The following is a 27116-nucleotide window of genomic DNA, read 5'->3' as shown; positions in this document are numbered from 1 at the left end:
ATAAGGACACAGTTGTATTTGTGGAAGAAAGAAAGGATCCCAGGTCCTTAATATTAGAACATTAACAAATGGTATCTGTTACCCCTGCTGTTGTATTATGGTCAAAGCTATAACTAAAAACACTGACATAAGTTCATTACTTATACTACTCTTATGGTTCTTGATTTCTTTGGAAATTGTACCTTCCTCAAAAAAAAAAAAAAAAAAGATTGTCAAAGCCTCAAGAAATCCAGATTTCTGGTCCAGGCTGTACCACTATCAGTCGCAGCATTTCTTAGCCTCCATTTACTCATCTGTAGAAGAAGGGCATTTGACTATATGATCTCTAAGATCTCTTCCAGCTCAAACATTCCATGACACAATTTTTCTTAGCTGTCTTTTTATCTTTAAAATCTTCAGGGGCTTTATTTTGAATTAGTTATACTACATAGTCCTGGGAAGCAATTAACCAGAGCTACTATACTGGGTCCAAGCACAAAAAGAAGATATACTTTCAATCTGCTTTATAGGTGAACACAAAGAAATATGCCTGGGAAATATATCTGATTGGTATTATAAAAATACTAGGAGGGGGAGTAAGTAAAGAATCCAGATTTTATCTCATTCTAGCTCTCAATTTTAAATAAAAATACTAGATGTCAATAATACTGAATACTTTGGGACATTGTATTTGCAAAAAGAGATAAAGCATATCATTTTTGTGGCTTCATTGCGCTTTCCACTCATGCATTAGGTAGGCAACTCAAATTGTAAAAAAATATATTTATGGCCTGTAAAATGGTTTTGACTGTGGTTTCAAAAAGCCACATAAAGTTTAACATTTCTAGTCTGGATTCTTTCAAACTTTCTGGTCATTTATTTGTACATAAGAAGCAATTCTTCACTGTTTCTATGGGGAGAAAGAATTGCTAAAATGACTGGAATGGTTAAACAAACCAAATGAAAGAGAAAATATAAAGAGAAGGGGCAGTGTCTTCTAGAATGCTTCAACCATAAATAATATTCAATAGTACCTATCCCATACTGTCGTTTACATGATCTCAACCAAAGATCAGAGACAACTGGGCCAGAAATACCATCTGTAAAAGGGTAATCTGTGTCACCAAGATACTGACCTTGGGGAAATCACTGACAGAGTCATGTGTTCCCAAAACCTCACTCATCCCAAAGAACTGAGCATATACAAAGGAATAAAAACAAAGGGTAAGTTCTAAATGCAAAGCCTAGGTAGGAAAAGAACACATAAGGAAATATGAAAAGGAACCTTCCTCTTCTCAGCTTTGGAACAGCCTTCTCTACTTAGAGACCCCAACCCTTGGATCGAAGGAAGAGATCAGCAGGAAGTGCCCTTTTCGGTGGGAACACCACTCTGGGACTGGTCTCCAGGACTCAGGCCAGAACTCTGCTCACGAAACAGCACAGCCGCCTGTGTGAGTGCACGGCTCTCTGAGGTCACTGTAGAAACAGGGCACAAGGCCTGAGCAGGAAACCAGTCAGAGTCAATAGTAACATAGCACCCTTTTCCCATCTTGCCATTTGCTAACCCTGATCTGAAGAAATGTCATTCCCCAAGATGAGGAGTCTTTCTTACTCTAGGATGATGACTGTCCACACTTAGGGCACACCCTGCCTTAACCCTGACATTGACAACCACTCTTTCTCTTTTTATTACATTAACATTTGCATACAATACTCCTTATCTCTCTATTCAAAAGAAACCTGCCCCATAGATGCATCTCTTAGACACAGGTATTCTCAATATCCACTCACAAAATTAAAATGAGAGTAAGCCCAAACCTCTCCCTCTACACTTCTTCCTCTGTTCAACTCCTAACCCCTTACCCTACCCCCATCTTGGTAAACACCCTTTGGATGGCTTTTTTGCTTAGCTCAGTGCCACAGACCCTAGGAGCAAGGAACATAACAGGCTTCCATAAACAGGGAAATCTGTTAAACTTCATCAGACATTTCCTTTTCCCATTCTGGGTCACATGGACAATCCCGAATCATTTTCTTCTACCACTATGACACACAGTCAAATTTATCATCCATGCTCCCACTTTATATCCTAAAAAGCCAAACTCTCCAAGGGCCCAGACATTTCAGAATGGCATTTTTTTCCCCTTGGGCTCTGACTTTAAACCTCACCCTCACAATAAAGTTCTCAAGAGAGTCTCCTTCTTGGTCATCTCCCCAAGTCACAGCCCCAGCCACTTAAGGACTAACTCAGAACATACCTCCACTCTGGGAATGTTTACTCCCACTTTCTCCAATCTTTAGCCCCCGTCCCCCCAAAAAGTTTGAATGCCTTGTTATAGCAGACTTCCATCAAAACACAACATTCCATGGAATGCTTCACTACTGGCTCTATTACCGCTGTATGTGATCAAGAAGTCATCTATTTCCTAGGGTATTTCCTCCATCCCTAAAACTAAAAACACACATTGTTGAACCATCACAGGTAGTAAAAGTACAGAAAAAAAGAAAGGGAACAACAGATGGGAAAAATGATGAACTGTTTTCTCCTCTCTGTGCATTATCCCTCTCTCCTCACCGCAAGCATCTGTTTAAATTTATGGCGTCCACCCTGCAAAAACAAGGTACATTTTGCCTAGTGAAGTCTCTCTTTGTTTTTGTTGACTCAAAACGGAGGAAGAATATTAAGAAGACATAGGATTATTCTAGAATACACTGATTTTTTGTTTTGTTTTGCAAATTTTATAATTGTGATGGATCTCCCCTCCCCCTAGTTGCTTCATCCTTGAAATCTAATTTGCTTAAGTCAGTTCCACACTAGAAACTCATAAAAAAAGGAAATCATAAAAATAAAGTCCTTCCTCTAATCATCACTTACATCTTCCTTCTGTGCCAGAAGCCTCTTCAGTAAGAGGAATTAACTGAAATAAAGAAGGCATCAAGTCCTAAATTCCAATTACCTTTGCCACAAATTCACTGTATCACTTTCCTTTAGCAAATGAGGTTGGTTGGGGTTGAAAACGTGAAAGATGAAAGAAGATATTAAACAAACCAGCCAATCCCTTTCTCATCCCAATACCACTGCCCCCCACTTCCAATTCCTGACTTAAAATTGATAATCTAGTATCACATAGACCTCTCCCACCTACTCAGTGAATGATAATAGCTCCCAGACTCTGTGCTGTACAGATATTTTCCCATGTAAACCATCCCAAAAGCCCAACAGGTAAGTTTTAATATTCCCATTACACAAATGTGAAAACTGAGGCCTTAAGGGAAAAGAATACCAAAGAACTGTCAGTCAATAGAGTTATTTAAAATAGGCCACGTTAATCCTTTGTTAATATTGCAAGTTACTGAATATTGTAAAAACTATATGGATCTAGAACTGATATTTTTTAATTAGGAAATTTTAAATGCATACCTGTTTCTTCCTTGAATTTGAGTTGGGAAACAGGCCTGTGGATAACGCAGATGTAAATGGAGAACAGCAAAGCTCAGGAAAAGGGTTTGGAATAGATGGCACTTCCAGAACATCAAGCTCTTTCTTTTTTCTCCTACACCAAGAGAACATAGGATGTAATTTACATAAAACAGAAAGTAAAATATAATTGCTGTCAGAATTTAAAAGTTAAGGCTAACGTGCACCACTCTGACAACAGTCTGTGATGTACTTTCTGTGGATTAAAATAAAATATGTTAATTGATGTACAATCATCTATAGTATCCTATCCTTTAGCAGGGTGAGGTTTTTAAAAAGTCACCAGGCATGGAAACCCCATTTCCAGCATTTTGATAATTTTCCTGAAGCGGAAATACATGCTATATATTTATTCACGCAAAAATCACCCTGAGGAATTAGGCATTGCTATGCATCCATTAAATTGACAAAGTCTATAAAAATTTAGTGAATTCATCCCTGTGCTCTTTTACTAATCAGTTTTGGAAGTTATGGTTTATTAATTATAGCTGTGGTTCATCTCACTTCAAATTTCATTCACAATGTTGCCCACACACAGTCTGTTGATTTTTCAAGTACTTATAGATACTAAACCACAAGGCAGTATTTTTGAGGAGGTAAGTGAACAGAACTTGCTAGTATAAATGTACTCTCGTCCGCTGAAAGTAATTTTAACTTCAGTGAAGTTGAAGCACTCTGAAATCCGAAACAAGTACCCATTAAATGCATGAATGTAAAGGACTAGAGATCTGTGTAGCGTTGCAGCCTTTTTCTTTTCTAAGGATGTGTCAAATTGTGAACTCTAAAGGCGCTCAGTGCTGCATGCTATGGAGACTGGGAAACCTTTTAAAGCCTCTATTCTTCCCTCCTGAGCAGCGAGACTGCTCGAATGTCAATCCGCGCTCTGCTTCTCCAGGGTCGCTGGAAGACTCTATGTGGGAGGTGAACTCATTTACGGTAGGATTTTTAAAATATATCAAATAAAAGGGCTGGCTGGTTTGTTTTTAAATACAGGGCGACGGAGGCTGAAGGGAGGCGGGTGGCCAGCCTGAAGCTCGGGCGGGCAGAGGCGAGAGCGAGCCCGGGAGGTCTCACGGAAACGGGGATGCTATTTATAAGGCTCGGCGAGACCGCGACGTCCCGCCGGTGCGGGAGCCGCCAGCTCCGAAGGATCGTCTTCCGAGACTTTCACAAACTTGGCCCAGCCCCGGGCACATGGCTCACCCCTAGGACCGCCTCCTCGCCCCTCGCCGGCGCCCCCCGGCACGGCCCCGCGCCCTCCGAGGGCTGCCTACCTGTCCGCCGCGCAGCCGCGGGCCGCGTCCGGGGGCGCCGCGGGCGCTCGCGCGCGCAGCCAGGGGGCCGCCGGGTCGCGGGCGTCGCCCCTCCCCTGGGCAGCGCCGCACACCTGGGCGGCCAGCGGCGGGTCCCGGGCTGCCGCCCTCCCCGCCGCGCTCTGCCCATCTTGAAGGGAAGTGGTCATTGTGGCCGAGCAGGGGGCTCGGGCGTCGTGCAGGACGCGGCGCCGGGGAAAAGGAGGCCGGGTGGCGGGAGGCGAGGTGCCTGCGAGGCTGCCCGAGCGCGCTGCAGGTGCGGTGGCCTCGCCGCCTGCGCTCCGGGCCCGGGCGGCTCCGACGCTCCTCCGAGCCTCGGCGAGGTGGCGGGGGAGGGGAGGGGGCGGAGGAGGAGGGTGGGGAGAGGGGAGGAGCGGCCGGTGGGTGGGGGCCGAGGGCGGCGGGCGGCGGGGCGACGCGCGGAGGGGGCGGGGAGGGCGCCCAGTGCGGGTCCGGGCCCGCGCCGGCCCGGGGCGCTCGAGGGCGCTGACGTCTGCCTGGCGCCAACCGTGCCCGGGCTTCGGCTGCGGGCGCCCGAGGCCCGGGCCGCCGCCTCCTCCCCAGGTGGGCGCCGGAGCGCGAGGCTGAGCCCAGGGTCCGGGCGGGCTGCGGGCCCCGCGCCGCCGCAGGCGGGGACCCAGCTGAGCCGGCGATCCCGCCGGGCTTGCCTGGGAGACCGCAGGTGGGGCAGGGGTCTGAGCCGCGCTGACCCCCAGACCGCCCCATTCTTCTTGCTCTGCAATCTGAGATCACCTCAACTGTGGCTGGGCCGCCATGACAGGCCCACGGTGCCAGGAGGCCAGGGGGCATGGGGCTAGGTTTGCCCAGGCTTTCCCCGCGCGCCTCCGCCTCCTCCCGCCCTGCAGCCCAGGACGGGTGGGGGAGGGGAGGGGGGAGGGGAGGCTGTAAGTACAGTCAGTATAGAAAGCTCCTGAGGGGTTTGAGAATTCTCAATCAGGCATGAGTAAACCTGAGGGTGTCTTAGGAATTAGAAAGATGATTTTCTTTTCATAAGAACAGCTCTCATTTAATAAGTTTCCACTCTGCCTTGCCCTATTCCCCCTCACAGCAGCCTCATAAATTAGATGTTTACCCCATTTTACAGATAAGGAAATTGGGGCGCCAAGCCATGGAGTACTTGGAGCAACACAGCGCATATAATTGGTGCAGGCGAGCTTCCAACCCAGAAGATTCCATATCAAAATCCAGACTATTTGAAATGGCAATTGCGTTATGCCTCCCTCTGCATGCAGCAGCCCTGCTCTGGAGTTCTGGGTGATACTGTGTTACTTCCCTTCCAGTAAGTGCCCCCATCCCGGTGTACCATGGAGGAATTACAAATGTTTTACACCCTCTATGTTCGATGACCAAATTAGGAAACGTGCCCCTGACATCTGTTTCACCAGGTTTTCTTAACCTCTTTCAGCCTCTGTCCAGGGAAAGGCAAACACACTGCCTCCTGAGGAAACCCGCAAAACCCTCTCCTCCACATGGGTGCAGTCCCCTCACCAGCGCCCCACCACCACACGCAGCATGGCACCAGCCACTACTGACACCCAGGGGTCACTGATCCCAGCCTCTGAGGAAGCTAGGAGAAACTCTATGGAGGCAGAAATTCTTTGAGTGAAAGAGCTTAGTGAATCCAAGGTCTTTTATTTTCTTGATGTAAAAATTAACACCCAATAAAGAACAATACTGCCTGGATCACAGGGTGGGTGTGATCGCTGGAACGCTTTACACAATGCAATGGCCAAGACAGGACAAAACGGTAGTTCTCCTGAGGGATAACATTAATCATACTAATCATGATGATAGGTAACATGCATTGATGCTCTGTGCCAGGCAAAGCCCTCACTCGCATCCAATTCCCTAAATTATGATGTGGATTCTAAGTGTGGGCTTTAAAATAATTTATTGTAAAAGCGTACAGACATACTGAGGTCATTCCAACAAAGTAAAAGTTACGTATTTGCAGAAAATTTGAAAAAAGACATAAAGAAACAAACTTTCATCTTCATCACCACCACCACCACCACCATCAGCAGCAGCAGCATCATCATAAGCCATGTCCCCTCTCTAAAAATGATACTGTTGGAGCATTCTAACAGGGACAATTAATGGTTGCAGTTCGTTTCTGCCCTCCCTGCCCCCACCCCAGAGGGCAGGCTCGTCTTTTTTGTTAGAGAAAGGATGGGTGAGAGTTGTTTATATCTTTGGGATCACTGGAAATACTTTTTCCCAATAGTATATCCTGCTCCTTTGCAGCATAAATTTTTAACCTTAAGAAAGAGTGTTCATCCATTGGAATGAGATCTCAATTGTGTCTCCCCTCTCTGGACATTTTCTTATTAAGTAAAAATCCAGGGAGTATCCATTTACAGGCTTTATGCTCCACCTCTAATCCCCCTGGGTAAAAATTGTAATACCTGTAGTCATCAGGGGCCAAAAAGAAAAGAACAAGTCTCTGAGGAATGAGAACCTAAATAGTTTTGTCTTGTAGATTAGTGTTAAATATTTCTCTTACTCCCAGATACCGTGAGGATCTATACCAAGAATTATTGGAATTAGCTCATTCACATTTTTGAAGCAAGCCAACAAAAGAACTAGTTTTTGAGGCTTTACAAAACCTGATTCTAAATAAAGTGCTGTGCAATATAAAAGGCAGAGAATACTATCAGACCTAGTACAGCCTAAGAGAATGTGGAGACATTTTTCTATCAAAGGGGAAGTTTAGAAAGATTTTCCTTCCCATAACTGACAAAGCTTGCTGAAACAATAAGGCTCATATCCTGGCACCAAACAGCAGGTCCTCCCCAGCTTGGCTGTTGTCCCTTTTACCTTGAACATCTAAAATTGCAAAGGAAGCAGTTGTCTCCTGGTTCCTCCTTTTTTTCTGCCCCTTTCTTGTCTCTCTCCAGGGATCCTAGCCTTTCCCTCCTCAAGGAAAATGTGTTCTCCATGTTTACTCTCTCCTTTTCTTATTAAATCAAATTTCTTAACCCTTTATATTAGAAAGGATAATACACATAGAGAAAAAAAGTTCACTAACAAAATTACATGATGACTTATCACAAGGCAAACAGTGATGTAAGGTCATGAAATGCATTATTGTTAGTCCTCCAACAGCCCCTCTCACCAAACCAGATTTCCATAATAATCAACTCCTAAGTGCCCATCCCTAAGCACAATAGAGTCAGTTGTCTGATGATGACCTATATATAAGTGGAGTCATATGGTATGACCCTTTTGTGCTGGTCTTGGCTCCCTTGCCATATTACTTGATATTCTCCTATGTTTTTACAAGTAGGTGTAGTTCTTTTATTCTTCTATTGCATGTAAATACCACATTGAGTTACCATTCTACTACTGATAAACATCTGGGCTATTTCCAATCTTCGGCTATTATTAGCACTGCAACCGTGAACATTTTGTACACTTCTCTTGGTGCACAAGTGCATGCATTTTGGATGGTATATAGAAGGCGTGGCATCATGAGGTCATCATATGTGTATGTTCAACTTTAGTAGATAGTGCCAATTTCTTAAATTAATTGTACCAACTTTTACCATCACCAGCAATGCATAACTTTCCCAAGTTCTTTACATCCTTGACGATTGGAATATTATTAGGATTTTCACAATAGACATTGCAGTGAGTGTATAGTAGTATCTCATAGTGAAATGTGACTTTATTACTAATAAAGTTGAGCGCTTTTTCACATGATTAGCTGCCATCTGAACATTCTCTTTTGATAAGTATCAGTTCAAGCCTCCTGCCCACTTTTTAAAATAAGTTGTCTGTCTTTTTTATGATGAGTTGTCTGTCTTTTTCTTATTCTATTATAGTTCATTTTATATCCTAGTTACCAGCTCTTTGTTAATTATATTTTGTATATTTTCCCATTCTGTGTGTTACATCTTTGACCTCTTTTTTTTAAGATTTTTTTATTGAAATTTTAGAGAGAGAGAGAAACATCGATGTAGGATGAAACATAGATCAGCTGCCTCCTGGAGACCCCAACCAAGGATAGAGCCCAAAACCCGAGCATGTGCCCTGACCAGGAATTAAACCGGTAACTTTTTGGCACACAGGACAATGCCCTACCAACTAAGCCACATCAGCCAGGGCCATCTTAGATCTCTTAAAGGTATCTTTTGGTAAACAGAAGTTCTTAAATATAATATAAGCAAATTTATCTTTTTATAATTATATTTTTATGTCTTGCTTAGAAATTTGTCCTAAGTATTTATTGTTTTGCCTTTCACATTTAAATCTGTGATCCACCTAAGCCTAGTTTATTTTTTCTTACAATATGAAGGTGGGAAGATGTATAGGTTGTTTTATTTTTTTCCCCACATAAATAGGTAATTGTCATAGCCTCATTCATTGAAAAAATTATCCTTCTTTCACAACTTTGCAGTACTTCTTTTGTCATAATTTAATTGGCAGTCTATGCATGGATCTTTTCTGGGCTCTGTCTTCTATTGCATTGGTTCATTTATCAATATTTATGCCAATATTACATTGCCTGAATTACTATGATTTATGAAAAGCCATGGTATTCAGTAGAACAAGACTTTTGACTTTGTTCTTCTTCAACTTATTAATTGTAGAATTAGCTTCCCAAGTTCTATAAATACCTGCTGGGATTTTGATTAGATTGCATTAAATCAGTTTGGCAGAAATAGTATTTTTTAAAATAATATTTCCAATCCATGAAATTGCTGTATCTTTCCATTTGGTTATACAGTTGATTCTTGAACAGCATGGGTTTGAACTGCACATTTTTTTCTAATCAACAATTTGAAAAAACTCCCAGAAGAACTGTGGAGCCTAGAACAGATTATTATAAGCTTATGGTATGGATAAATACAGTACAGTGTTTGTACAATAAATGCATTTTTTCTTCCTTATGATTTTCTTAATATATTCTTTATTCTCTAGATTACTTTATTGTAAGAATACAGTATATAATACATATCACATACAAAATATTTGTTAATCCACTGTTCAGGGTACCAGTAAGGCTTCCAGTCAAGAGTAGGCTGTTAAGTTTTGGGGAAGTCAGAATTTATATATAGATTTTTCACAGGGTCAATTGTATTCTTAATTTATTGCAATCATGTTTTATAGTTTTCTGAATAGATACCTTGCACATATGTTGTTAGAGAAGTTCTTAGATATTTGATTTTTTATATTATTTTAGGTACTTTTCCAAATTTTGATTTTCTATCATTTGTTGTGATGAGAAAAACAACTCTTTTCTATGTATTGATCTTTTTATCTACATAATTACTTTTCACACTTCAACTTTAAATATTTAACTGAAAACGTTTTTGTTTTCTATATACATGACCTTATTGTCTACAATTATTGACAATTTTCTTTGTATTTCTAATTTTTATATATTTTGTGTACTTATCCAGCTTTACTATACTGTTTAGAAAGTTGAGTATGATGTCGAATATGAGCGTTGTTAGCACAGATTCCAGTATTATTCCTGATCTCAAAGGAATAGATATTGAATATCATATTGTCATACTTTTATAATATCTTCTATCAGATAAAGGTAAAAGGTTCCCTCATATTCCTTGTTCACTAAGAATTTTTATCACAAGTGATGTTGAATATTATTAAACAGCTTTTCTGCACCTACTGTGCTGTTCATATGGTTTTCCTCTTTCACTCTATTAAAACAGTGAATTATGTTGATTTTCTAAGTGGTAAACTAAACTTACATTATCAGAATAAACCTTACTCATCCTTCTTTATATATTTTTGATGTTTGTTGATATTTTGTTTATAGTTTTTATACTTATGTTCATAAATGAGATTGGCCTGTAATTTTCTTCTCATGATATTTTAATGTAGGATTATGATGGTCTCATGAGAGGTCGGGAGTGTTCCTCTTTTTTTATTAAAGAGTAAAGATCACATTGGTGTTATTTGTTCCTTAAAAGCTAATTCAATTTACTTGTAAAGCCATGTGGCCCTGTGGTTTTCTTTGTGGGAAAGTTTTTAATAAACAATTCAATCTTATATAGTTTAAGAGGACTATTCTTAACTCTTTTATTTCTTCTAGTGTCCATTTTGACAAGTAGTACTTTCTAGAAATGTATCTCTTTCATTGAAATTGTCTTGGCATCCTTGTCAAAAATTAATTGGCCATAAATATGAGGGTTTATTTCTGGACTTTCAGTTCTATTCCATCTAGAATTTTTTCTTATGGCAGTACTATACTATTTTTATTATTGTGGATTTACAGTAAGCTTTGAAATTGAGAATTGTGAGCCCTCCAACTTTGTTCTTCTCTTTTAAGATGTTTAAGCTGTCTGCATCCTTTGAATTTCCTCTTGAATTTTAAGATTAGCATGTCAGTTTCTGAAAAAAAGCCAGCTGAGATTTTAATAGGGATTGTATTGAATCTGTGGTTCAATTTTAGGAGTGAATTTTAAGATTAGCATGTCAGTTTCTGAAAAAAAGCCAGCTGAGATTTTAATAGGGATTGTATTGAATCTGTGGTTCAATTTTAGGAGTATTGTCCTCCAAAAAATATTGTCTTCCAATCCATGAACGTGGGATATCTTTTCATTTATTTAGGTCTTCTTTTGTTTCTTTCAACAATATTTTGTAGTTTTCAGATTATAAATGTTGTACTACTTTTTTAAAATTTATTACTAAGTACCTTATTTTTTGATGCTAATATAAATAGAATTGTATTCTTAATTTAATTTTTGGTTGTTCATTCCTAGTTTATAAAAATAAAATCAATTTTTGTATATTGATCTTGTATTCTGCAACCTTGCCAGATTTACTTATTAGCTCTAATAGTTTTGAGGTTGTTTGTAGTGGATTTCTTAAGATGTTCTGTTTACAAGATCATGCCATTTGCAAACAGAGACAATTTTAGTTCTTTATTTCTAATCTGAATACCTTATTTTTTTTGTGGCTTTCCTTTTTTCTTTTTGCCTAATTGCCCTGTCTAAAACCTGTAGTACAATGTTGAATAGAAGTAGTGATTACTAATATCCTAATCTTGTTTCTTATCTAAGTGGAGAATATTCAATCTTCAGCATTAAATATGATTTTAGCTGTGGGTTTTCATTGTAACTCTTATAAAGTTGAACAAGTTAACTTCTATTCCTAGTTTTTTATTGATTTTATTAGAAAGAATGATAAGATTTTGTTAAATGTTCTTTTTTGCTCACCTTCATATTTAAAGGATATTTTGCTGGCTATAAAACTCTTGGTTGGCAATACTTTCTTTCAACACTTTGAATATATTTTTCCATTCCTTTGGTTTAATTGTTTATATCAAGAAATCAACTCAATATAATTGTCATATATTTTCAATATAACTTGACCTTATCTGTCCCTCTTAAGATATACTTTTTTCTTGGTTTTAAGTAATTTTACTATGATGTACCTAGGTGAAGGGTTTTTGTTTGTTTGTTTTTATTCCTCTTGCAGTGTATAGGTGCTCTTGATTCTGTGACATAAATTTGTCAGTTTGGAAATTTTTTCAGCCATTATCTCTTTAAATAGTGCTTCCTCTCCTTTCTCTCTTTTCTCCCTTTCTAGGATCTAATTAACATATATTACACGTTATCACTCTCTACCTGTCTTTTAACTTTTTTACCTATTACCAACTTTTTTATTTCTTCATGTTTTATTCTAGGTAATTTTTCCCCTGATATATCTTTATTACAGCTGAGTCCAAGGTATTAATAAACCCATTCATTTATACATAATTTTGGTTATCTTATTTTTAGTTTCCATATACCTGCTGAAATTCTCAATATTTTCTCTTACCTTCTTGAAAATAATAGGTGTTACTTATAACATCTCTGTCTGATAATGCCAATATTTGAAGCCCCTCTGTGTCTATTTTCTGCTGTTTCTACTATATTTTATTCATGGCTTATTGTCTCTTTGAACACTTGGTTATGTATTTTCATTGTTTACAAGATAATGATCTAAAAAATAACTTTTAGAAATAATTGGAGGCCTAGGATGATGCTAACTAACTTCCTTTACAAAGGATTTTATTTCCTCTGTCTGGATCCTGGAGGCACCAGGACTCTGGAGTTACCTCATCTAGAGATGATGCAAAGCTGAGCTCTAGCTCTTCTAAAGACTTAACTATTTCTGATTTGCCATTAATGCTATAGCACATCCTTTTGGTGGCCCATCTTAGATCGGGGGTGTTAACCCTGACTTCTTTCTCCATCTTGATAGTGCTCTATTATCATAGTTCTCACAAGAGGATCAAAATTTGCTCAGACATTCTACTATCCTCTAAGACTGACAAAATTGCTTTATTTGATAATGTCTCTTCATCAAATCTTAACCTATTTTATATTTTACTCCAGGACTTCTGTACTCCTTGATAATAGCTAGCTGTGCTAGCAAAGCAACTTGTGATTGTGGGAAAGGCTTAAGCATTTTCCATCTTATCAAGGAGCCTTTTTTTCCCAGTGGATTTTAGATGAAGTCCTCACCTGAGTATTATAAAGCACAGTAGAATAATAGTATCAATTTAAGTTCTTAGATAGGAGGGTGGTGCTGTGATCAGCTAGTGAAAGACCTATTTTATAGAACTGCAATCTATTGCGAACCCCACTATCTTCTATTAAATGCTCCTCTGCCATGAATGGCTACCTTAAAAAACCTTTGTGCTTAATTAGAAATTAAATTTCTAAGAGCAAAAATTGACTTGACATGCACCACTACCTGCATTTCTTATAAATTTATTCATCTCCTACCACAACCTTCAGATGCTCAACTTGATTCATGTAAAACTTTGGCATGCTTATAAATTCCTATAGTGTCCCAATTAAGTCCCATTACTAAACATATGTCAGCAAATTTGAAGTATTCATACCTGTGTTGCTGTTGCTTTGCAGGAAGGAGTCTGCAGCTCCAAACTATCAGTCTGACACTTTTATGAGCTACGTTCAGTATAATATCATTTTTTTAAGTGGAGAAGAAAGCCACAACACCAATCCCAGAGCATGCTTTATTTTCCAGCCTTGGAAGCATGACTTTTAGTGAGCGCCTATCATCACACCTGTGCATGCCTGCCTTTATTAGATCAAAAATGTGCACTATCTTAGACTCCTCAGCTCCAGATGGGTGACTCTACCACCAACTTGGTATATGAAAGTGTAAAATACAACTGTCTTATATTTCAACTTTTGTTACTTTCAGTGACTAGGTGTAGTTCCCTTCTTTACTGCTTTTCTTTTTTTAGAAATATTAAACAAATTGGGTATCTTTTATTTAAACAGCAATGCCAGTAAAACCAAAGACTAGCCTTTGAATAAATGTCTTAAGTGATCATCAGGATTTTTTTTAAAAAATTAAAAAGCAAAAGCAAAAAGATTGGAATAGTGTTAAGGGTGTTGTTAGCAAGAATCATATCCAGTGATCCAGTCAATTCCAGGTCATTTCTGATTCTGCAAAGTAGAGGACTAGATTCTGGACTGAGATGAATTTAGACTCTAATACTGTTAGCTCCATGAAAGCAGGGACTGTATTTATTTCATTTCTCACCCTCTAAAGTGCCTGGCCCTTAGTTAGCATTTGACATATCTGAATGAATGAAAATTCTAACCTCTCAGGCTTCTGGGTAGCCATTCAACTGGCCTCTCTTCCAATGACATCAATCACACCATACAGGATTTCTTTTGAACTTCTTGGTAAGCTGTATTATTCCCATTTTATAGATATGAAAATCAAGACTCGAAGTAGTTAAATAACTTTCATATTCTCACAAAGCTAACAGAATGATTTTGGAACCTAGATATAGAGAATTCCAAAACCCACACCCTTTCCATTACATCATGGTGCCCATAGGCATTAACAGCTAGAGATCAGAGCTAAGCTGAAGCTATCAGATAAAGCTTCTTAGCAAAGCTTTAATTTGAACTAGGTTTTGAATATCTGGCAGTAGTACTTCAAGCTAGAGACCAGATACGCAATATCAGCAAAGGCGAAGAGGCAAGGTATTTCATATTATAGTGGGGAAATAGTAAGTAATAAAGTTTAACTTTGTGTATAATGTATAAGTTGTAAGACAATGGGAAATGAATCTAGATAAGCATGGCATCATTAAATTTTTGAATGGCAGAGTGGGGAATTTGGACATTCTTCCATAAGTAATCGTATGCAAAGATTTTTAAAGGCAATAAGAACCATGATTAAAGTCACGCTTTAGAATGATGCTTCAAGCTGACATGCTCCTCAGTTGGAAATAAGACGAGTTAAGATGTTATGGATAATAGTGCACATGACAATAGTAAGGAAGGATACTTAGAGCAAGAGGATTCAAAGAGCTCTCTCAAGGCAGCATAGATAGGGGAATGGAGCATTAATGGAAACAGAGGAGTTAAGTTGATGATGGAAGAAGATAGTGGTTTTGGTTTTGCAGACATTGAGTCTGTATTACTTGTAATATATCCACATGTAGATGACCAGCAGGAAGTTGGACTTTGATCCTGTAGCTTGAAAAGTCTCAGCTAGTGTCACCTATTTGGGATCCTTCAGTAGGAAGGCAATAATTAAAATCACAGAGAGAAAGAGATTATCAGAGGCAATAGTATGAAAAGTAAAGAGTGAAGACTTGAACAGGCTTCAGGAAGGAACATTTAGGGGGCCGAAGGTGGGAGAAGCCTCAAAGTAGACAGAGAAGGTGCGGTCAAAGAGGTAGGTAGTTATTACTTCCTGCAGGAGGTTATTTCTGATAGTTTCAAGACTGAGAACTACTGTCTTAGTTTAATGGTAGAAGATGATGAAAGTAGCTAGGAGGAAGTAAGTTGGTAAATATGGATTAGGCCAAGGCAAATTTGATGAGCTGAAAAGAGCTTTTGGGTGGCCATTTATTTTTAAAGCATTTTTTACAATGCTACTTCAACACTAATGTAGTATAACTAGGCAGCCAAGCAAAACCTACCCAAGTATCTTAAATATTTGTATTTATTAGTGATAATAGACTTCACATTAGTATGTATCACCACACTATTAACTAAAATATCTTTGTGCTGCATCCGTAACTTAGGTGTCAGTTTGAATGAAATGACATAGTACATACTGTGTACCCAGTGATCATGTAGCTGCTTCTCAAAAGTGGAGGCAATAGCAGAGAACCAATGCCTAATTTTTAAAATGTAAACAGTATCATTATTAGGATGTCTTTCTCCAGCCATCTGGTGCTCTTCCCAAGCAAGAAAGTGTATGAAACACCCCTTGCCTATTGTCATTCCCTATGGGGCAGTTGTGGAAGCCTACTCTCAGTAGACACTAACTGGTCATTCTCAGCTTTTAAAAAAATTGTGGAAGATGATTTCAAGTCCCTTCCTCCATACACTGATTTTTTTACTTCAGTCACAAGTCTTCTGCTGGAACCTCTTCAATTTTCCGTCCTTTCAGATCAAACTGTGTTACCCACCCCCACAACCACTCACAAACCAATCAACTGAGATTTATTTACTACTGCTGATGGTGCACTCACCACGGTGCTAGAGCTGTGGGAACATGGAGTTGAAGTGTAAAAAGTCATTCCTGTTTTTGAAGAACTTATAGTCCTGATAAGAGACAAAATTACTAGGCGTGAAAAAGCATTAATAGATGTTAACTAGACTTACGATGGTAATCATTGCTCTCTATATATATATATATTGAATTATTGCGTTGTACACCTTAAACTAATATAATGTTATATGTCAGTTATATCTAAGTTTTTTAAAAAGCAAGGGTAAAATAAAATAATAAAATAAAAGCAACAAGTAAAAGAAACAACACATTAATCGCAGAGGACAAGTTACAACTACAGGAAGCAAACTTAAAGCTTTTTCTCCAAATGAGAGAGAGGGCACTTCAGGCAAATGGATAATGGCATAAAGAAAGGATAAATATGTCTTGTTTGTGGACTTTGAGGAGACTTGGTTAACATGAAGTCTATGTTGGAAAAAATGTGGTAAATGTGGTTGGTTAGCAAATGAGAACATATCATCAAGATGTTGAATGCTAGGCAGAAGCATTTAGATTTGTTTGAGCAGAAAACTCGAAATTATATTTACTCTCTTCTCTTCTCCCATGTCCTGAATATGTAGAGAAAATAAAAGACTTTTTTTGTTGAATAATTCTTTCCTGGAAGTCTTCTATTTGTATTAACAGCAGTCAAAAATCTTCTGAAGGTATGTTAATAGTGACTGAAACCTCAAGTTGGGATTTTTAGCATTTATATGTTTTTTCATGAGGTCTTTTTGCTATTTTTAAACTTAAATAATTTGGTTTGGAGGAAAGAGAAAAATGATCTCTAATGAGAGGTGACTTTTTTCTGAAAGCAAATGGATTTTTCATTTCAGCTGGTCTTAGGACACAGTTACTTTCTTAACTGTCATAATCTGTTCTTAGTCTGTCTCAGAATCTGTAGTAAGAATATATTCTATGTAGCTGGGTAATACTTGCCCTACATTTTAATTTTTTTTAAATTTAAAGCTTATTTCTGTCACCCTGTGACCTAAATTGTTACTAAAGGAAAGAAGAAAAAAATGTGGAGTATGTATTATGGACCAGTGTATTATGGACAGTTATGGTAGACTAAGATAAATAGGTGTAAAAAAATTGCTCTCAAATCCCAGTAGTTTAACAAAACAAATATTTATTTCCATCATAGGTGGGCAGAAGTGCTGTTCTAATAGTTGCTCAGAGACCCCAGCTGACAGAAGCTTCATCATCTGCAGCCCCACCATCTAGAACACGTGGTATACTTGGTCCTCGCGTCAGGGAACGAGAGCATGGAAAACCACGTGCTGCCTCTTATGTGCTTTGACACATTGGCCAGAACTAGTCACATGGCTGCACCTAACTGCAAAAGAGTCTGGGAAATAGTCTTCTAAGGATCCAGGAAGGTAGGAGAACCAGGTACTAGCAGACTCTAGTAAGGTCTGCCGTGACCAGGTATTGGGCCCATGTGCTTTAAAGAGTAATATTATCCTCAGTTTTGCAGATTAAAAAAAAAATACAAAATAGCTTGGTGTAATAGAATGAGATTAGGGTCGGAGGTCCTGTGTTGGGAATCTCAGCTCATTTGTATACTAGTTGTAAGACAAATTAGCTGGCAAGTCACTCCTTCTTCACAGTTAAATAGTGCACATCCCAATTGGATGTTATTCCTGACCTCCTGCTGGTATTAGGTGCTCCTCCTCTGTCTTCCCATAGCAATCTCCGCTGCTCTCCTGCTATCATAATATTGCATGATAACTGCTGTTATAATGGTAGATTTCTTGAGGAAAAGAGTTGTTCTTATTCCTAATTTCACCCCTTTTGTCTAGTCCACTATCTGGCACCTGCTAAGTGCTTAATATTTATTGAAGGAATAAATTCAAATACTTCACTTTCTGGTCATCTATTGTATTAAGTCATCAGACGACAAGGAAGATGTTGATAATGACATGAAGTAACTTTCCATATTCCAGAAAAGCATAGCCAAAAATATGTATTTTTACAAATTCCTGTTTTTTTAAAAAAAAACTTTAACGAAATTATTTAATATTACTTAGTGCCAAACTACATATAAAACCTACAGGCATGTTAATTTCTGTTGTATTAGTTTCCTAGGGCTGCCATATCAAAATACACAAACTGTGTGGCTTAAAACATCAGAAATGTACTGTCTCACAGTTCTGGAGGCTAGAAGGCAACAATTATTTCTTCTGAAGGCTGTGAGGGAGAATCTGACCTATACCTCTCCTCCTGGCTTCTGGTGATGACTGGCAGTCCTTGCCATTTCTTGGTTTATAGATGCATCATTACAATCTCTGCCTCCTTCACATGGCCTCTTCCCTGTGTTTTTCTCTGTCTTCCTATAATGACACCAGTCATATTGCATTAGGACTCACCCTGTTGGCCTCATTTTAACTTGATTACATCTGCAAAGACCCTATTTTGAAATAAAGTCACATCCACAGACTTCAACATGTCTTTTTAGGGGGCATACTTTAACCCATAACAACTATGAATAGTATTTTTAAAATATTTGAGACAACATTGATAAGACCAATAGACTTCAAATAAAAATCTAGATTTCTACTTCTCTTGAAAAATCAGAAGATCTTGAAAGAGAGGATCTGCCTTCCCACATGGCATCAATCCCCTGGAACTAATGGCTATCTTCCCCTTTATATGAGAACTATGCTCTCCAGTTTGCCACACTCCCCACTGATCACTAATGTCTCCCTGGCCAAGTTTCAACTACAGTACTAAACATTAATTATGACAGCATTGAAATGCCAGAATACTTAAACTCAGCCCACTTCATTCATTACATTACTTCTCTGGCCCTGATGATTTATGATTTTGCAACTCCTGTTATAAAAAAAAATCAACTCCACAGATAAAGTTTACTAAATTTAACTTACTATATAGTCTTTCTCTTTAATATTAACAATATTATTTACTACCAAAAAGAATTTATTCATGACAAATGGTTTCAGAGTGACTTATTTAGAGTCTGGAATATGATCAGATGGAGCCATGAGAAGTGAAAAGGTGGTGTCAAAGGAGAAAATCAGGTCAATAATCACTTTTCAACAGAAGCAGCTAAGTGATGCTGGCAATAAGTAAGAGGAAGAGACACAGAAAATGAAATGTAGTGTATCACCTGTCATGGGCAAGATGAAAAGATGTTGTATTAAAAAAATTAATACTCTTAAAAGGCATACATAGTCAACTTTTAAGGAGCACACGAAGTGAATTTATAGGTGGCAAAAGGAAGTCTCTGAAGGGACTCATGAAACAAAGATAAAACGTGAATTCTTTCTCAAAGTTGTCTTAGTCGTTACTAAATCGGAAGTGGTGACTCGAGACAGCATTCAAGGACAGTGCTTTAACAAAAGGGAGGAAATAAGAGACTTTTAGACTTGAATGGACATAGCTCTCTGTCCCTCAATCATCAAATTTTACATGTTCAAAACTTATTTCATTTTCACTTTTCACTGCCACCACCAAATTCAAGCCTGTTTCCCCCGATGGGTTCCCCGAGTTAACAAAAATCTTTGTTTTTCTGCCTCCTGAGCTGCAAACACCCCTGCATGCCTCCTCCTTTACCCTCAGCCACACTCAGTCAGGGACCCGGTTCTGTCATTTTTCACCCCATAAACACAGGGTGGGAGAAAAGTAGGTTTACAGTGGTTTGTGTGGAAAACAATACAGTAACTAATAAATAACACAGGAATGAACTCTGTTTTGCATGCTTACAGCTGAAAACCTACTTTTGCCCACCCTGTGTATTGAGAAAAGCCTGTTTCTGTTTTCCATCTCCCTTTCCCTGCCTTCATTAGGCCTACTCCACCGCGCATCTTTTATGAAACTGAGCTATGAATAATCAGATGAATTCCCTAAAATAATTTAGGTCTTCATCACCTCCCACATGGACAATTGCACTTCCTAGAAATCAGTCTGCCTGTCACTTGCTCCTTCAATTTGCTGTCTTTTTCCACAGCCACACCACGGCCATGCCCACTTCTGTGTCCTATATAAAATATTCTGCCTATTCAAATGCATTTAATACCTCCCTTTTCACCTTCCATTACTCATCCCCTAATGCCATCTCACTGGCTCTGTGAAGCCTTCCTGGTTAGTTTCCCTTCGTCTGCACCACTCTAGCTCTCTCTGTTTATATCTCAATGTACTCGCTCCTCAAACTGTGGTCCATTGGTCTGCAGTCTCCACAGCCTGGGAGCTTGTGAGAAATGCAGAATCTCAGATGATACCCCAGATATACTGAATGACAACCTCTGCATTTAAGGAGATCCCCAGGTGATGCTTACACACATAAAAGTTTGAGATGTGTGGCTAGAGATATTAGCAGAGGTTTGGATTTCTCTTTTACACTGAACTCTGAGCTCTTGCAGATGAGAGCCACATATTTCATTTTGAACCCTTTAACACAGTGTCAGCGTATGCTGAGCATTTACAGTATGTAAATGTGTGAAAGAGAAAATGGAAACAGATGGGTCAGTGGTCACCCAAGGAGTAATGGCAAAACCAGGACTTCCTGGGCACCACGTACCAGAGCCTTTCTACCACCCATGCTGTGACGTTACAAAACATCTTTATTTTCCATTTCTAAACCTCAAAGATGTTGGATGATGCACATATGCTCACAAGGCTATTTTAAGTTGCAAAGAGGACTCTAGAACATGACTTTCTCTCTTGACACTTAGTTGAGGTTCTTTCCACTCTGTCTGTCATTTGGCCTCTATCTGTCAGAAGAACAAATGGGAAACACAATAATTGAACTTCTGTTCTCACAATTCAAGTCTCAAAGAGCATCTGCCATGATGAAAAAATATATATTTGTGTTTTCCCAGTGTGGTCTCATTCAGTGGGTCCTGGGTTTCAGTCCAACAAGCCAAACTCACTGAACATGTTTACTTCAAAGTTAGAGAAGGGGTCCTAACTGAAAAACAAGAAAAGTAAGAAATAATTATAAATCAAAATATATTTATCCAATTTGTCAATTTGATGTTTTCTATCTGGCACAATAATTTGTAGCTTGTAACATTAAGTGAATGTTAAAATACATTTAAAAATGTGCTCTATGATGCTTACAAACTTCCATTTTGATTAAGACATATTATACTCCAAATGCCACATTTCTTGATGTATTTCCAGTGTTCTTGAATATTTGGGGAAGGAAACAAATGGGATGTTTATATAATTGCCACCAATATGTTTTGCTTTGCTTTGTATCACTTTTGAAATAACAATGGTATTATGCCATAAGAAACCTATTCATTCATGAAGGCAAGAAATATTTATTACATGTACACTATATGCTAGCCACTGTCATTGGCTCTGCCCTAAGAAAACTCTGCCTCTAAGAATCTTATGGACCGATGGGGGAGAAGGCCAAAGCAGCAAGCAGTTACAATGAATTTTATGAAGGCAGGTGTAAATGCAGGTACTACAGGGCATCTAGGCAGAAAAAGCACCTGGGGCAAGCTTGGGAAACCAGAAAAGTCTTTGCAAAGAAGACGACTATGAAGCTGAGTCTCAAAGAAGAATAGAATTTAATCAGGCAAATTCTGTGGGGTGGGACTTCTCAGATAGAACAGCTGTGCGTGCAAAGGCCCTAATCCAAGAGAAAGAATGGAAGGTTCAAAATAGCTGCAAATAGTTCAATGGCTAGAGCACAGCATTGCTGATGCCAGGAGGGAATGGTACATAGAGTGATGAGGGTTGATGCCAGACAGGAAAGCGAGGGCAAGATCATAATGGGTGCTGAATGCCCTACGGAGGAATGTGGGTGTCATTCTAAATAGTAAGAGTGCTTGTAATACACTTCTAGTGCTTACTATGGGCTCCATATTGTTCTGAAATTATCTCACTTAGTCTTCACAACTAAATTTTAAGTACAGTTACTCCTCCTGATTTTATAGGTAATGAAACTGAGGCACATGGACTAAAAGTACTTTGCCAAAGTTGCACAGCTAGGCTGTAATGGAGCTGGGCTCTGAAAGGCAATGGGAAGAGGCATGATGTAATTTTTGTTTTGTAAAGATCATTCTGGCTCAAGTGCGAAAAAAGTATTTGAGAAGACAATTCAGTAATCCAAGTGAAATAAGCTGAAGACCTGAACTAAGTGCCGTGTCAAGGGAGAAAAACAGTAAATGAGAGCCTTGGCCGGTGTGTCTAAGTGGTTAGAGCATCGGCCCCCAGCACCGATGGGCTGCAAGTTCGATTTCTGGTCAAGAGCACATATCTGGGTCGCAGGTTCAATCCCTGGCCCAGGTCTGGGCGCGTGCAGGAGGCAACCAATCAGTGTGTTTCTCTCTCTCTGCCTCTTTCTCCACCCCCACTCTTTCCCTCCCTCCCATTCTCTCTAAAAATCAGTGGTATCCTCAGGTGAGGATTAACAACAACAAAAAAGTGAATTATGAGTTTAAGATAAAATTTCCCACCAGAGATAAAAATTAAAAATAAATTGGAATGATCACAATGCCACTATCTTTGTATCTTTATCATCAACATTTGAAAAATCATTCCATTGTGGATTTTTGTTATTTTTTTAATTAAATTTATTGGAATGACGTTGGTTAATAAGGTCATATAGGTTTCAAGTGTACATTGCTATGATACATCGTCTGTATATTGCATTGTGTGCCCTCCACCCACAGTCATATTATCTGCCGTCACCATAAATTTTGCCCCCTTTCCTTTCCCTCCCTTTACCCCCTTCACTCGGGTGACCATCATACAGCGGCCTGTGTCTGTGAGTTCCAGTTTTATATCCCACATATGAGTGAAATCATATGGTTCTTACCCTTTCCTGACTGGCTTATTTCCTTTAGCATAATATTCTCAAGGTCCATCCCTGTTGTCGCAAATGGCAGTATTTCATCTTTTCTTACGGCTCAGTAGTGTTCCACTGTGTACATGTACCACATCTTTATTTAAGGACACTGTGGTTGTGTCCTTGCCTTGGCCATCGTACATAATGCTGCAATAAACATAAGGGTGCATATATCTTTGTGAATTAATGTTTTCGAGTTTGTTGGGTAGATCCCCAGAAGAGGGATTCCTAAGTTATATGGTAACTATTCTTAATTTTTTAAGGAATTGCCATACTGTTTTCCATAGTGGCTGCGCAAGTTTACATTCCCACCAGCAGTGAATGAGGGCTCCTTTTTTTCCACAATCTCTCCAACACTTACTACCTGTCTTGTATATCATAGCCATTCTAACAGGTGTGAGGTGGTATCTCATTGTAGTTTTGATTTGCATTTCCCTAATAGCTAGTGAAGTTGTACACTTTTCATATACCTCATGGCCATTTGTATGTCTTCTTGGAAGAGGTGTCTGTTCAGGTCCTCTCCCATTTTTTAATTGGATTGCTTGTTTTTTGGGGGGGTATTGAATTGTATGAGTTCTTTATATATTTAGGATATTAACCCCTTGTCAGAGTTGTTGTTTGCAAATATCATCTCCCATTCTGTTGGTTGCCTTGCCTTTTGTTTTGTTTTATGGGGGGGGGGGGGGGGTTGCTGTGTAGAAGCTTTTTAGTTTGATATAGTCACATTCATTTATTTTTGCCTTTACTTTCCTTGTCTTTGGGTCAAATTCATAAAATGTTCTCTCAGACCAAGGTCCATAAGTTTAGTACCTGTGTTTTCTTCTATGTCCTTTATTGTTTCAGATGTTATATGTAGGTCTTTGATCCATTTTGAGTTATTTTTTGTACAAGGGGACAAACTGTAATCTAATTTTTATTTCCTTTTGCATGTGGCTTTCCAATTTTCCCAGCACCATTTATTGATGGGGCTTTCTTTTCTCCATTGTGTGTTTTTGGCTCCTTTATCAAAAATTATTTGCCCATATATATATGGTTGTTGTTTTTTCTGGGCTAGTAATTCTGTCCCATTGGTTTGCGTGTCTGTTTTTCTTCTAATACCATGCTGTTTTGATTATCATAGCTCTGTAGTATAATTTTTAAGTCAGGTAGTTTGATACCTCAGCTTCATTCTTTTTTTAGGATTACTTTGGCTATTCAGGGTCTTTTGTGGTTCCATACAAACAAATCCGATGTTTTTCTTGTTCTATTTCTTTAAAAAAAAATAACATTGGGAGGTTTTTATTATTTTTAACCTACATCTGATTTCACAGTTAATTGCAGGGGTGAGCAAACTATAGCCACAGGCCCACAAGCTAAGAATGTTTTTCACATTTTTAAACAGTTAAAAAAAAAGAATAATATTTCATGATACATAAAAATCAAATCAAATTCAAAATGTAGTGTCCATAAAGTTTAATTGGAACATAGCCACACTGTTTGTTTCTGTGTTGTCTGTGGCTACGTATGTGCTACAAGAGCAGAGTTGAGTAGTTGCAGGAGACCAGAGGGCCAGGAAAGCCTGAAATACTTAATATCTGGCCCTTTATAGAAAACATTTGCCAACCTCTGATTTTGCAGCTAAAATAAGTTTCATCTTATTTGACAAAGACCTTTGAACCAACAGATTTTGTAAGTATTCATTCCCAAAGAAATATGGAAATGAAGAAAACAAAGCCATTTCTTATATAGATTATCATGTCGCTTAATTACCAGTCTATACAGAAACAGTGATTTTTGTGGCTTATATGAGAGTTGAACAATATAAAAACTTATCTAAAATATTTTACTGCTTGTTTATTGACTCCTGCATACTTCTCTGTATAGTACTTTTTAAGGGACATTAAGAGGTTGGTTTGGAAAATAAAAATCCTCAAAAGTCGTAAAAAGGAACAGAGAATTGTGACAAATGAATAAAGGGACCTACATAAGATGACTGTCATTTGTACAGCATGTAAGAATGTTCCTTCACCAATAGGTGGGACCCTTAATAATGACATGTATTTCTGGAATAAGTTGGACTTTGCTGCAGTATGTAAGGCCACTGAAACAGTTCCTTCAGCAAATCTATTGTATTTACATAGGTCATCAATGTACTCTATAACTTCATTTAACCTTTTAAAGAATGCAAAAACTTTCATTTTTGTTTACATATTCATAAAACTTCAAAATTAAGATGATTGCAGTGTATACATCATAGGTAAACACATATATAAAAAGTTAACACAAGGTAGGCCATGTCTATATTAACCAACAGATTTTATTAAAATTCCGAACATCTTTTGCTAAACTTAAGACACTGATAAAATAAATTAATAAAATTATATAAGAATTAAGAAAAGGCTTAAGAACTGATATTCCAAGAGGAGTTACGTGTTCTATCATTTATGGGTTTAATGTATTTGTTTTGTTAAAACTACATTATTTATTCAGCCTGCATTTATCACAGGCAGTGGTGTGGCTAAGCACATGAGCTGTGGTTGGAAAATACCTGAGTTCAAATCTCAGTCCCATCTCTAACTAGCAAGGTGGACTTAGGCAATATAACTATTTTTTTTTTGCACCTCAGTTTCTCTCTGCAGGAAGTAGATGCAATAATATGTCCATGATATAAAGTTAACTAACATATATATTAATTCTGTTATGATCATATTGTGCTAGAATTTTAACACAATGTGAACATTTACTATCTTCTTAATTTTTCCCTCCATCGGCTCATTAAGCAGATCATTAGTATTGGTATCTTCAATTGTGATTTATTTAATTTGATTTTTTTTTGGTAATTTTTGTGCACTATGAGACAACTAAAATCATTCAAACAACATTTTGTCACTTATGAAAACTACCCACCATCTGTATGTATTAAATATTCAACTAACCAGTAATCTTTAGTTTGGTCCGTGTGATAAAATACACCATTGGTTGCCATAACTTAGGGATTTAGTGTAGCTAGTCAAAAAGCAACTTGCGAGTGCATATTCCTGCTGTATAAGCAACTTGTGAGTGAAAATCCCTGTAACCATGGAGTCAGTACCGCAGCAAGATTGTGGAAGCCAGTCTGACTGTAAGCTTCCCTGAATGAGGTCCTGTTTTGACCTGGTGTTGGCCTGAGGAGACAAGCACACCCAGTGGTCATATCCAGGACCTCACTGGGAATTTCCCTTTAGCATAGGCATGGCACAGGTAGGTAAATAAAACCCAAAATCCTCAAGTATGGGAATTTCATGTTGTTAAATGAGCAACCACTCTGAATGCTTTTTCCAATGGCCTGATTTCTCTGTCATAATCCTGTTTGGAAATTTGGATTCATTCTATACTGAACTGCATAGCAAACTGTGAACATTTTGGCAAATTATATTTTTGTCCAAAAGGCAAATGTGCTTCTCTGAATTCATAAGACTTTGCTCCGTTTCAAAAGTTCTGTGCCATTCACATAGGAGGACTGAGAGAACCACTACAAATGAAATCTCTGAAGATTTAGTCTTGATTCGGTATTAGCTGCCAAAAGATGGATTCAGGGGAATTCCCTGTAAGCTTAAGAAACTTCCTAATAGACACACTGTGAAAAGGGAAGGCAGGCAACTCCGGAGCACCATCATATTTTCTTCTAAAGAATAGTGTGATCTTTCCCAAAGGGGAGAGAAGAGATCCTGTGTTATTGTGAAATGGTTCGGTCGTCCTCGGAGACGACATTTAGGGCACTGAAGGAATGACTCAGATGAGATGAATTAAATGGAAAGTCCCCAAATTTTCTCATGGAGAACTTTGGAGCAATGTCTCTTATGAAGGTTTCTGTGCCAGAACCCACACTCTCTTGGTTCCTGAGTTTCCTGTTCTCCAGACTATGGCTATCTCCAGACAATCAAGCTGTGTTGGAGTTCAAAAAGTAAAATGAGACTGTGCCAAAAAAATTTCCCAAATTTCTGCACACACAATGGAAAATTAGATG

At 38.5% G+C, this 27116-nt stretch overlaps 1 protein-coding gene and 1 long non-coding RNA gene across 3 annotated transcripts in view; one reads left to right on the top strand and one right to left on the bottom strand.

Moving 5' to 3' along the window:
• Positions 1-27116, bottom strand: part of GRB14 (growth factor receptor bound protein 14) — a 134914-nt gene that overhangs the window by 93086 nt on the left and 14712 nt on the right. The window contains exons 1-2 of one of the 2 annotated variants that reach the window (XM_081143266.1): positions 4732-5077; positions 3401-3533 (exon numbers count right to left, since the gene is read on the bottom strand). In XM_081143266.1, coding sequence (XP_080999392.1) covers positions 3401-3533; positions 4732-4919 — 321 coding nt within the window. In that variant the 5' untranslated portion in view covers positions 4920-5077. Of the gene's footprint in view, positions 1-3400; positions 3534-4731; positions 5078-27116 lie in introns of those variants that run through there. The other variant, XM_081143267.1, reaches the window with a different exon arrangement.
• Positions 5914-27116, top strand: part of LOC308559932 — a 38407-nt gene continuing 17204 nt past the window's right edge. Inside the window, exons 1-2 of the long non-coding RNA XR_013999224.1 lie at positions 5914-6070; positions 17450-17684. This is a non-coding gene — a long non-coding RNA (uncharacterized lncRNA). The remainder of the gene's footprint in view (positions 6071-17449; positions 17685-27116) is intronic.

This window comes from Miniopterus schreibersii (genome assembly GCF_964146895.1).
Source record: "Miniopterus schreibersii genome assembly, chromosome: 7".
Lineage (NCBI taxonomy): Eukaryota > Metazoa > Chordata > Mammalia > Chiroptera > Miniopteridae > Miniopterus > Miniopterus schreibersii.
Note: the sequence above shows the minus strand (reverse complement) of the source record. Positions and strands in the feature narration are given on the sequence as shown.